The sequence below is a fragment of the Panicum virgatum genome, chromosome 3N (genome assembly GCF_016808335.1).
Source record: "Panicum virgatum strain AP13 chromosome 3N, P.virgatum_v5, whole genome shotgun sequence".
NCBI lineage: Eukaryota > Viridiplantae > Streptophyta > Magnoliopsida > Poales > Poaceae > Panicum > Panicum virgatum.
Genome location: NC_053147.1, coordinates 68,966,378 through 68,979,179, shown reverse-complemented (window position 1 = coordinate 68,979,179; position 12,802 = coordinate 68,966,378). Strand labels below are relative to the sequence as shown.

Sequence of the window (12,802 nt, the reverse complement as noted above, 5' to 3'; positions counted from 1 at the left end):
TAAATGAACCAAACGAATTCATCTAATCCTCGTTTCTCTGTTTACACTAGTCCCAGAAATACATCAGCAAGATTATGCGCTGTAGTGATGCGTGAATCTCTGCAGTAAAACTCTAGTATTCACATTTACAAGGAACATGGCAATGAACAAGCAGTAAAGGGCACAAGATTATAGCGGCTGGGATGGCAGCACTTCACAAGATTCGGAAACATTTTCCGTTGCATACATACTCCCCTTGGAACTCTGGCCATGGGAGATTTGAACCACTCTATGCTGTGCTTTATGCACAGCAGGAGGAAGAGCTCACCATCCTCTCAGGTGGTCTCTGGTTGAGAACCATTCCACCCTGTGGGTTCTGAACCTGCTGCCCTTGCAGCAATTTCTTTGCTGAAATGAGACAGGAAACACTCCAAATGATTAGGTAGTAGCAACAGCAGGTAAACCTTATATCATAGAACATCATAGCTAGTACATTCTATCAATGTAGAAGAGTCCATCTCCAAAACAAAAAACAAAAAAACAAAAAAAAATCTAGTCTACAGCCCAACGACTACTAGCCTATCTATGTTTCAAATATTACTCACCAATCTCGTAGAACACGTCATTCACATTGATCGCCGTTTTAGCAGATGTTTCCATGAAGAAGAGACCATTCTCTTGAGCATATGCCTTTGCTTCCTGCAGAAAAGGATCATGTTACCAATGGAAAATGCAAAGTATTTGATTTGATACACATCATTACAATCAATTAAGATGACATAAGCCTGAAAAGACATTGCTGCCCATGCCCCCAACATTTTTCATGCTCCCAGGTCCCAGCTCAGCTTACATGACCCATCAAACTGTATATAGGTCAGCTTGTCACAATATCTATGTTCCTTCTGCGGTCAATAACTATAATTACATTTTAGAAGATAGCTAAGACTTCCTATCTTAACAAGGTTGTATCAGAAGATCAACAGCCAAATCAACACACTTTTTCCCTATTTTTACATATCATATTTTTGATAAATATGCAGTAGTTAAATGCAAAACATCTAGGATGACAGTACACTTAAGGAATGAAGATCCAGCAGCAACTAAAACAAATTCAGCAGTGCATGAAATATAAGTCGAAACATAGAACTTATAAGAAGCACAGTAACATACTTCTGCTGGCACCTGCCTCGCCTCTACCAAATCAGCCTTGTTCCCAGCAAGAGCCATTATTGTATTTGGGTTTCCTGCATTAAAAAGGAAGAAAGAAACATAATAAACAACCTGTATTCAGGTTTCCAAAAACAATTCTTATCATATTTACTGAATCAATTTCTTATACAGCTGCCCGACAGAACAAGTGGTCTGTAAGATCTAAAATATTAATACCATTCCTTTTGAAGCGAACTTCTACAACATAAGTGCATATTTCTATATAGCGTATGATGTTACCTTGCGCTTGAAGTTCTTGAACCCATTTCTTTGCACGTGTGAAAGAGGCCTATAGTGCAGAAAAATAAATAATGAATACCGCTATTCATATGGGCTTACATAATATCTGTATGCTCCTAATATAAAAAGACGCAAATAATGCGGGAATTAATTTGTTGATAGAGACAATTTGAACAAATTTAAAGTTGCCCTGATGTAGAGGTCAAGTCATGATTCGGTAGTAGCACCATATTATGAGTGTGTACAATGTACCTAAGATACAAGTAGACATGAAGAGAACCCTAGCCAGCAATGTTAAAGATAATAAAAATAAGAACAGATTCTTTTTGTTAACATGAAGCAACGAATCGCAGGAGTCCCATGGCTCAGTAGCACCAAAAGCTACAAAATATCGATTCAGATTTTGGGATCATCATGAATGCAGTCAGAAAAAGTGCAAGCATCAGTTGCTCTAGATTTGCTGCATCATATTGATTCATTTCTTATGACTCATTTAGTATAAATGCACACTCAAAAGGATATATTACACACAAACTTGCAACACTGCATCTTTGCAGAGCGCAGAGCAGAATTCAATTAACAATTCAATGGCTATGCATTACATAGAAACAGATTGGTACAGATTACTATAAAACCGAAGTTAGACGCAAGGCTCAGCAGTAATTGCACACATGGAAGGATGCATGCGAACAATGTTCCAGAACACCTTTCAGTTGTTATTTCAGTGGTATTGACATACTTCAGTTACAGACCACCATCTAGGCAGAGAAGCACAGAAGGTAGCTAGACTGCAAAGGTATTACCATGTCAAAGAGGAAAAGCAATGTACACTTACTAGTTAATATATCGACATATTTAATGCTATTTTTGGACAAAAGGGTAACTACGAGCAGAGGACAGCATAACGACAATATGCCTGCGTATTGCAGTAGCTTTTTCTTAAAAAGGAAAAAATGGTCCATTTAAGAGCATTTTTTCCCATCTAACTCTTTATCCTTTCAGAAGCATACAAAAATCAAAACGCCAGGAGAACATACATATGAACCAAAGTACTAGTACACTGGAAGCTCCAAACTTTTGCACTGATCATGACGAAAGACAATGCTTTGCTAATCTGATCATAGGAGCAAGGGAATTCTTATCAGAGCTACTAGTAATTGTGTTAGTAATGATTGTGTCAGCCAGTAATTCTACAGTCATTTGTTGTGACACAAGTCGTACCTGTTAATTTTAGCAATTGCCAAGCATGACTGAGTATATCATAACATCGAGAAATTACTACCATCACGGCTGACTATATTACTAACTCAAGTATGTCTGTGTCGTACTAACCGCATTTGTGATGTCGTAGACAACTATCGCAGCAGCAGCGCCCCGGTAATACATGGGAGCCAAGCTGTGATACCTCTCCTGCCCTGCCGTGTCCCATATCTCAAACTTGACTGTCTCATCGTTCACTGCCAAGGTCTGCGAGAAGAAAGCCGCCCCGATGGTCGATTCCTGCAGCCAAGTGAAACAACATATTCAAGTTTCCACTTCACACCACGGACAACTGCCCAGTTCATTTTCAGACCCACAGGGCTGGACACCATGTGAAGGAGTATGGAATCTCACCTGGAATTCGATGAACTGGCCTTTCACAAACCGGAGAACCAGGCTGGACTTGCCGGCGCCCACATCCCCGAGAAGAACCTGGCGATACAACCCAAGCAAGCAAGCAAGCGCATATTAAAATCGCCGTACAAGACAAGAAACCCTAAGGGGGGCGAAAATGCAATCTTTAAACGATCGCGGGGAAATCCATCAACACTTTCGCAAGGAAATTCCCAGGAAACGCGGAAGCAGCGGGCATAAACGGTTTTGAGGCCATCATCCGATTGGGGAACAGCGACGAGCGACTCGGGCTCGACAAGATTATAGCTGACCAAAAATCCAGACTTGACGGGCCACCTGCAGCGGCGGGATCAAGACGCGACGGGATTCGAGGGCTCGGGGTGTTGGATTGCTCACCAGCTTGGCGTTGCGGATTTTGTTGCCGCCGGCGGTGGCCGCCATCGAGCGGATCACTGTTTGGGATCGAAGGAACCGACCGCCGGAGCGAGAGGGAGAGGGGCTCGGGTGGTTGGGGATCAAATCACGCGCACGCGAGCGAGAGATTCCGGGAACAAACTCTTGTCGGCCTTGCTCTTGCAGAAGAAATTTGGGACGCGGAGCTCCTGGCGTCCTGTGCGGTTTTGGTTTTTTTTTTTTGAAACGTATGCAACCGCATACGGACCTGTATTATACGAGAGCAAACACGTACACAAGGCAGACCAAATACAGGTACACTCTAGAAACATACAGAGAGGACAGGTGTACACACCAACTTACACAAAAGACCTTGCACAAAAGAAAAATTACAATGAGGTCCCAAAGATCTTTTGTGCTCTCCACATCCACTTTCTGCTGCTGCCTCCGTCGTCCTCCATTGTTGGCCAGGCCAACACCGGAGCAGGGGAGCCATAGCGAGGACACCAAGGTCGTAAGAAGTACCATCGCACAGATGCTTTGAAACGAGCCGCATAAGCAAAAAACAGTAGAGGAGCTTCGGCCGGGGACGCACCCCATACTTCTCCGACCATGAACTTGAGCACAACACCAGCAAGCAGCAAGGTAGAAGCCCAAGTCCACCAACCTTCCATCCTCAATCCCCACAACTGTCCTTCTGCATCGCTCCATCGACATCCCCACCATGCTTGGTTGAAACACCGAGGAGCAGACTCCTGCATCGGAGAAACCAAGATCCAGGAAGAACCTCACCTCTGCGAGACCTCCGGCTCCGGTGAACTCCGCCCTCACAAATCCCTCGTTGGCGTCGGAGTAAACGCCAGCAAGACGGAGACGAGATCGGAGGGACTTATTCCATGGCGACGGCGCCGCCCCCGTCTCGTCGTCGCCGCCTGGAAACACACACCTAGAAGAACTAGGACCTAATCTACACTGCCGGGCAAAGAGACGCGGACTCTCCACGCATCCGGGGCCACGAGGGCCACCGGAGGCATGGGGAACCGGCGCTCCCGCCGGCAGGAGCACGAAGTCGCCGCTGTTCGCCTTACTCAACTGTAGCAGGAATGGATAAGATTGGAGAGACGACCGAATCCCCTGCGGTTTTGGTTTGGCGTGCCGTGTTGGCTCCTCGTCTCCCCCGTGTTCCTTTCGGATTAATGCCGAAGCAAATAACAGAGGGGCTCTTTTTCTAGTTTGGTCCCAACTTATTGCGTAATTGCATACGTGTTCTTTGACGACCAGTGCATCCGTCGACTATATGAACACGACTCGAATTCTTCATTCTTGGACCTCTGACCAGCTTGGCATGGCTTCTTCCAGAGCTGAAGATGGCGTCAGCCATATTACACTGATCGTAGTACGCGATCAGTACTGGAAATGTAGTACTGGAAATAGCATTGATTCGAAACATACCCCTTATTCAGAACTGCGCATTTACTTTGTAATTGCGCGTTTAAAATTTCTCTTGAAATTAGGAGTGCTCTAGGTTTACCTGCTCCACAAACTCGGACAAAGCCTTTCTAGAAACTCAGAGAAAGTAAATGGTCAGAGTCAGCAACGCGCTGATTGGTTGGTGGAAATCAATTGAACTGCAGGGTTCTCATTGGAATGTGCCATCCACGGTCATCGCGAAGACCCGTTTTCATTTGTGAACGTTGCTGTTGAACGCACAAAGAGGAGAAGAATTGTTCAACTTTTGCACACCGGCCCTGCAATCCGTGCCTCTCTCTCTCTCATCAGACAGAGTTGAGTTGAGAAGGTGGTGGCAGGTCAATTTGGCCTTTGCAGCCACCCAACTAGCTAGCCCTTTCTAGAATGCCCTCTGCTTGACGCCCAATTTGTTTTATCATGCCCTGACAACCTTGCCCTGCTTGCTCTGACTAACAAACCCGTCTGTCGGATCATATTCAAAGTACAGGTTATACTTAAGAGAATTTCTACCTTCATCATTTCATTCAGTATCTAGCATCTTATCTGTGCAGTAGTTTATCATTTATTTTCTGACGACGGATGGAGTGATTTATATAACAATCGGCAAACAAAACAAGAAAAGAGCTCAAATTTGCTTGCGTCCATGAGAGAAACCCAGTTTGAGAAGTTTGCAGACAAAATCATCCTCCTTACGCCACGTCATCATAGGAAACCATGAGCAAACACACCATTTGGGCCCACAAGGCCTGCGCGGCGGGGGACGGAGACTACCGCCTTGTTCGGCTGGCTGGCTGGCTGGATGGCTGGCTGATTTGGCGTGAGAGGAAAACACTGTTGGTTGGCTGGCTGGCTAGCTGATTTGGCGTGAGAGGAAAATACTGTTGTGGCTGGCTGAATCTCCCAGCCGAACAAGACGTACGACGAAGCGTTCGTGTAGGGCTCGGCCTGTTTAATAATAAGCTTTAAACCCAAACCCAATTCCGCAATCTGCTGCTAGGTCTCCGCCGCCTGTCCTAAATAAAATTCCTAATTCCTATGGCAGCGCTTCGCAGCAGCATGGCGACGGGGGCGTGGGGACCTGCGGCTTCTGCCCTCCGCCGCCGTTCGGCCGCCGGCGGCAGCGGCCTCTCGTTTTCTCGGCACCTTCAGCAATCAGGTTGGCCTGTTCGCCCCTCCCGTCTAGTTTTTGGTTGCTCTTCCAAATGTGTGCATACAATACAAAGATAACATTGCTAGCGCTGTTTGAATTCCTTATCGTCATGCCGGGTTGTTTTGTCCTACTGTATTTAGCTTACTTTCTACTGTATTCTTTTCCCCCTTTTTCTGAATGAATTCTGCAATGGCACCGCAATACAGAGGGTCCCATATGACGTGGAATCTGCTCGAGACATACTGAAAAGAGCCAAGAGACAAGAACAAGTTACTAGAGGCGCTTGCTTCTTTCGAGCAACTCCAGCAGATCCTCTATCAAGCTCTTTATCCGAAATTTGAAGGATTGAGTCAAGAAAAATAACTCCAGCAGCCCCTCTACTTGAGTCCCTAAATTAGGGAGACCTCCAAATCTCCCCTTCCACACCCTAGACCTGGGAGATCTCTAGGGAGCCCTCCATCCGTAGGCTCCACTCAACAGTCTCTTGCTAGATGGATGGGGGCTGAAATATGGAGGCTCTTGCATGACTTGAATGTATTATTTGGAGACTGTGAGATGGGGTCGGCTCCTAAAGACTATATGAGGGCTATAATTTGGGGGCCATTGCTGGAGTTGTTCCTGATACGTGTCTCCACTGTTCTTTGTTAGGAGAGGGATCAAGTGGATCTCAGGAGGGGTCAAGGCCGTCGAGTGGGCTTGCTACTTTTCTGTTTCAGTTACCATTGCCACTGCCGTGATGGTTAGCAAGGAATAATGAAGCCCATGTGTCTATCTAGAAATTTGTTATAAACAGCATCCAATACATTTTTTTTCTGAGTTAGAAGCAGATTGTTGGTTGTTCCATAGAGTAGTAGACCTCAGGAACAGTGTATAACACACGTACGTCACCTTTTTCTGATTGATCCCATGCCAAACGTTACGTTTCTTAAGTTGTTATACTTTGCTGATTGAACTTTGATAGCTAAATGCTTACTACTGCTGATTTCAGTTGTCTGAGGACTCCTCGTTTTAGTTGTATGCACATGCTATAAAAGCCCTGGCTGCTGGCGAACCATAAGTTCACAACTAGAAAGTACAACGCGGACATTTAAATTTAAAATGTGCAGTACGTATGGTACACGACAGAGAAGAGATTGTAGCTGAGTTTCCACTTCCTGTGCATCATTCTTCGAGATCTGAAGCCTCGCCCAAACAAACAAACAAAAACAAAATCAATATACGTGTTGACACACAAAAAAAAAAGAAAACTGTTTCGGCCCACAGAGACGGAGAGTTTAAACCCACGACGATGCAGAGGAACGAGGAGGAGGAAGTCTGAGCCGCCGGTCGCCTCGTCTGCAATCTAATAGCCATAGGTCTCCTCCACCTATGGGGACGTGGGGCGTTGCGGCTACTGCCCTCCGCGGAACCGGATCCGCTTACTTTAAGTCAGCGGAACACTGTGGCTGACGTGTGGGCCACGCTCATGTGGAGCCCACACGTCAGTGGCCCGAGTCCCGCTGACTTAAGTCAGCAGAGACTCATCCGCCCTGCGCTGCCGTTCGGGCGTCTGCTGAACCTGTGCACATCATCTGAGCTGAAGCTGAGTTCACATCTTCCGGCAGAAATAGGCTTCTTCAACCTGTTAATGATGTCTATGCAACATGTGTTGTTTGCATTTACCCCTAGCTAGGATCTCAGGAATATCCCGATGATTTGACTCACATTAATATGTCCAGCTGACATTTGATTCTTCTTCTCCTTTTTTTTTTCTGTTTCCCTTTTGAAAGGCAACGTGGCAAGGATCTGGAAAAGTTTAAAAGCGAGGTCAACAGGGTTGTCAAGATTTATGCCGTTTTGTGGGTTGGGATCTCTGCTTTCTCGTTTTTTTGGAGGTGGACCCATGAAGCTGACTCTACACAAATTGTTGTACAGGACACTATACTTCCCATTAACATATACCGTCTCTCTCTCTCTCTCTCTCTCTCTCTCTCTCTCTCTCTCTCTCTATATATATATATATATATATATATATATATATATATCCTGTAATGTTGCGTGACTTATATAATTTGTGCCCTGGATAACGTTCTACTATGTATCATGGTAATACTAATATGCATCGTAACCACATCAATGCTGATTATAATTCCTGCTGCTAGACGGTCGATTAAGATGGCCACATGTTAGTAGTTTTCAGAGTCATAAATTGAAAAAATAGGGTCCTCAGCTAACAATCAAAATTGCTCACTTTGCTCTTCCTGTGATTTTTTGTTAAATATTCTAACAAATATTCCTTGCGTTGCCTGTCAGACTCGGGCATAATTTGCCTCTTCAGCATTCAGGCACAACTCCCTGCAGATAATTTCTTTATTCGGGCCTCCGCCGCATGATTTGTAAAGTGCCGTCAATAGGATTTTGTTTCTGGATCTGTAAAGGTTTGTTCATTTGCCCGAGAAGACTAGTAGAATGAAAAAAACAGAGAAAATTGGGGACAAAACAAATTTGTTGATGTCGTGTTGGAATTAAAATTAAAAATGAAATGAAATGAGCAATCGCTGCTATAGGCCCCGGTCCTGATGACCCGACGTTGCGGACGGTAAATGAGCTAGATACCGTCCAACCCCGACCTCCTGTGTGCTGGAGCGCACGTCGGCGGGCGCGCTCTCGCGTTCCGCCACCGCGGCGCTCGGCGTCGTCTCCGGCAACGAGACCGTGACGTGAAAGGCCCGCCGGCCGTTCACCAGCGTATTTCCCCGCTGCCGATGGACGGCCCCCCTCCGCCGCCCCGCTTCATGCGCTGCGTTCGGCGGGCGGCGCGAGCTACGCTGCGCACCTCGCCTGGCCTCGTCTTCCTCGCCGCGCGCGTCCAGCTTCGTGCCGGTGCCGGCCTCCACGCTGTGTCACACGCAGCAACCAACAAACTGATGTAACCATTCGAATCCATGGCCGCCAGGGGATCATCATCCCTTCCTGTCACATAAAAACTCTAGTCACATCGCAGCATAGATTTGCAGTCTATACAGCGAGCAATTCTGTGACCTGTCAGATACTCGGGCTTGAACACCAGACAGGAGGGTTCTTCAATCTGTCAGGAAACTGCTGAAGATATCAACCGATGGGATGGACTGAATAATTAACTGAGCAGTGAGCAATTTTGGGGTCTTTTAGACTTGGGCATCATCAGAGAGTAGAATTGGACATCCTTTTTTTTTGTCCTTTTTTTATCCTTCACTTTCAAATCAAAACTTTAGTCACATCGCAGCATATCGCAGCATAGATTTGCAGTCTATACAGCTAGCAATTTTGTGGCAGGCACGGATAGAATGGACTGGATCAACACAAGTCTGAAGATGAGGATTTGGAGTCTATTCCGGAAGCAATTCTGGTGTCTGCTGGTGTTGGAAACCATCAGACATCTGTAACGTCCCGGCCGGGATAACGGGTAAGATCCATTTTACACGTTGAGTGAACCACACCTACTAATTAATTTTCTTGTGCTTTCGTCCTCGCTTCGCGCAAAAAGTTGCAACCGGAGTTAATAGCCTTCCCAGGCTCAGCTATTTAAGCTGGTCTACCTCAGTATCGGTAACTGATATGGACTAAGCCTGGGGGGTGAACAGTGTCCTGCGCTGGTACAGTAACCGCCGTGCTACAGTACCCGATATTAAGCCCATCCCAATTCGGCTACAGTAATGGCACCTGCTACAGTACCTCATCCAAATACTATTCAATTTGGCCCACTGGCCCACTTAACAAGGCTGGGATGTCACATACACCCCCTTAGGACGTCGAGGCATCGAACCAGCTTACCCATATGGAACAAGAACAGAATCTCCTCTCTTAGCCACGACTGTATGTCCTAGTGCCAATCAACACATGTACACGTCCGTGCGTTCAGTGCCAACGGCGCTTCGCAGGTACCCGCGCACTGACCCGCCACACGCCCATGTACATGCTGGGCCCGTGACCCACACCTACCCGTGAAACCGCGAGAGTCGGCTCTGATACCACTGTAACGTCCTGGCCCGAGATAACGGAGATAACGGCTAATATCCATTCTACACGTTGAGTGAACCACACCTGCTAATTAATTCTCTTACGCCTTCGTCCTCGTTTCGCGCAAAAAATTACAACCGGAGTTAATAGCCTTCCCAGGCTCAGCTATTTAAGCTGATCTACCTCAGTATCGGTAACCGATATGTGACTAAGCCTCGGGTGAACAGTGTCCCGCACAGCTACAGTAACCGGCGTGCTACAGTACCGATATTAGGCCCGTCCCAAATCGTCTGCAGTACCCGAGCTATAGTAATGCCTCCTGCTACAGTGCCAGCGGTCCAACACTATTCAATTTGGCCCACTGGCCCACTTAACAAGGCTGGGATGTCACAACATCAACCTGTCAGGCAACTCCTGAAGATTTCCAGTAAATGCTGTCAAACATCATTGCAGCAGGAAGGCAGGAGAAGAAACACATTGCGTGTAATATGGATGAATCCCGAAATTATTCTTCTACCTCACTACCAACATAATGATTCACACAAAAGTACTACATCGATCGTTCTTGAAATCAATCCTGAGGAATGTTGAGTACCTTCTCCTATCTGTGATGAGTGAATTGTCAACCGTGCGGTGTGATCGTGTGCTTGGTTTTGGTTGCAGGTACACGGGCGTCGAGTGTCGACGGAGAGCTGCCGTGGAGGTGCTGTGGCCGATGGACCGTGCGGTGGACGGCGGTGAAGGGCAGCCGGGACCGGAGCTCGGGCCGGGCGGCAGCTGTGGCGTCCACTCCTGGATCGAGGGAGCAAGCACCGGTGGATGGCGGGTTTCTTGGTTTGCACCACAAAACCAAGTTGGCGGACGGCGATTGAAGACGCCAAGTCGTGGAGGCACGGGCGTCGGTCTCGGGACTGCCGGAGGAACGGGCGTCGACGGCGTCTAGGGCCTCGCTGCGAGCGAGGAGGTGACGGGCGTCGGGCGGCGTCTAGGACCGTCAGAAGGCCGAGGCGGGAATGGCGTCCAAGGCCACGGCATGGAGGCAGGAATCTTCCCGCGCGTGGAGTTTTGGCGGTTTTCTCAAAACCGGCCACCTACCCGGGTTTCGTGGACCCTCCAAAACTGCGGACCGGATCTTCATCCCCACGGCGGCATCGCAGAGAAGACTTCGACTCGAAGAAAGAACCTTGGACGTCGGATGAGTCCTTGTATCTTCTTCCGGTTTTGCCCCTATGGGCCTTCTAGTTTAATTTCAGCTCTTGGGGGTATTTTAGTCTTTAGAGGGAGGTTAGGAGGATAAAAAGAGAATGGGAGGCCAGCAGAGAGGGGCCGCCTTTTCCCTGGAGGCCAGACGAGCGCCCCCTCCCTGTCGCTGCCTTCTCTCTCTCTGTCTGTTCTTCTCCTCCCTTCTCTAGGATGAGAATTTAGCCATGGATTGTTAGGCTTGTGTACTGAAATTGAATGGGAAAGGAGGCCCTTCCCTTCTTGTGCCCTCGGGGCTTTTGATCTCGTTTCAATTTCGTACGTCTTGTGCTTGGTTTGTGACGAATTTTGGTTTTCGTTTGTGTGATCATGAAGCACGAGATCGTAGTTCTTCTCTGAGCTCTTTGTGGTGAATCCATCACTCTTTACTTAGTACAAAACGCCCAGGATTCACGAGCTCTTTCAAAATGATGTTTTTGCGTTCTTGAGAAAACCCCGTTCTTGCTCGGGAATTCCTCGATTCCTCTCAAATCATGGAGTGACTCATCGATTCCTTCCGTAGATATGTTCACAAGGTCTTTTGTGATCGTGTCTACAAATTTTGAGCTTCTTTTGACTTGATTTGATCCTCCAATCATCAAGTTTTCCAAAAAACACAGGCTGAAAAAACGTTTCTGGGCACATGCAGAGTTTTTCCAGTCACCGGTTAAACCGACGTTTGTGATATGTTACGTCGGATCAACCGGTGAGTTGGTTTTTCGCGTGTTAGGGTTTTTAGCCTTTCTGCTTGGTTGCACCGGTGCATTAGCTCCTCATGTGCATCGGATCAACTGATGAAGTTTCACCAGTGACCCCACATGTGTGTCTTCACTCGTTGCACCGGCGTATAGAAGTTTCACTACGTCGGATCAACCGGTGTTACGAATAGTTTGTTTTGGGATCTCTCTGGACAACAGCACCGGTGTTTTGAATTTGATTTCGTCGGTTTAACCGGTGTTCAGTTGGTCCGTTTTGGAGCCTCTCTGGACAACTGCACCAGTGTTTCTTGTTGAACTCATCGGATTAACCGGTGTTGTTTTTTCCTGTGCTGCCGGCTCTTTCTCACCGGTTCAACCGACGTGTTCAATCTTACACACGTCGGATCAACCGGTGAGTTATACCGTGCATTCTCTAACACTACTTATGCATGTTTGCTTCCGCGATTTGTCTCGCTTATTCATAATGTTGTTTTGTGTTGGTGTAGCTTCTCCATAGCTACAATGCACTTCACCTAGGACGTTAGGGTTGGGTGTGTACTTGGGATATTAAGCCGTGCTTTCGATTGCGATAATTTTTCATAGGCTCCTGGTTGCCTTTTCGGTCTCTCAAATCCCAGCTTCACTGTTTTTTTTCCTTTCGCTGCGACTTATGTGGAAAGAAGTTAGCAGAATCATTTCATTGGTCATCAAATGTGTCAGTGGCCAAGCGAGGTTGTGGCCTAATCTGTAGTCAAGTACAGGGGCTATCATGAATGTAAAACCTGAAATCATTCTGCCTAAAACTGAAACTATGCTACAGTTCAGATACAAA

The 12,802-nt window shown here is 46.9% G+C and overlaps 1 protein-coding gene across 1 annotated transcript; it reads right to left on the bottom strand.

Annotated features, from left to right (window-relative positions):
- On the bottom strand, nucleotides 1–3,651 carry LOC120667049 (ras-related protein Rab5A-like). Its single transcript, XM_039947059.1, has 7 exons — nucleotides 3,439–3,651; nucleotides 3,043–3,120; nucleotides 2,761–2,928; nucleotides 1,429–1,477; nucleotides 1,150–1,223; nucleotides 585–678; nucleotides 1–387 (listed from the first exon to the last, which is right to left on the bottom strand). The coding sequence occupies exons 1-7, from the start codon at nucleotides 3,481–3,483 to the stop codon at nucleotides 281–283; spliced, it is 615 nt and encodes a 204-aa protein (XP_039802993.1). The 5' UTR covers nucleotides 3,484–3,651; the 3' UTR covers nucleotides 1–280.
- Between the last annotated feature and the right edge of the window lie 9,151 nt (nucleotides 3,652–12,802).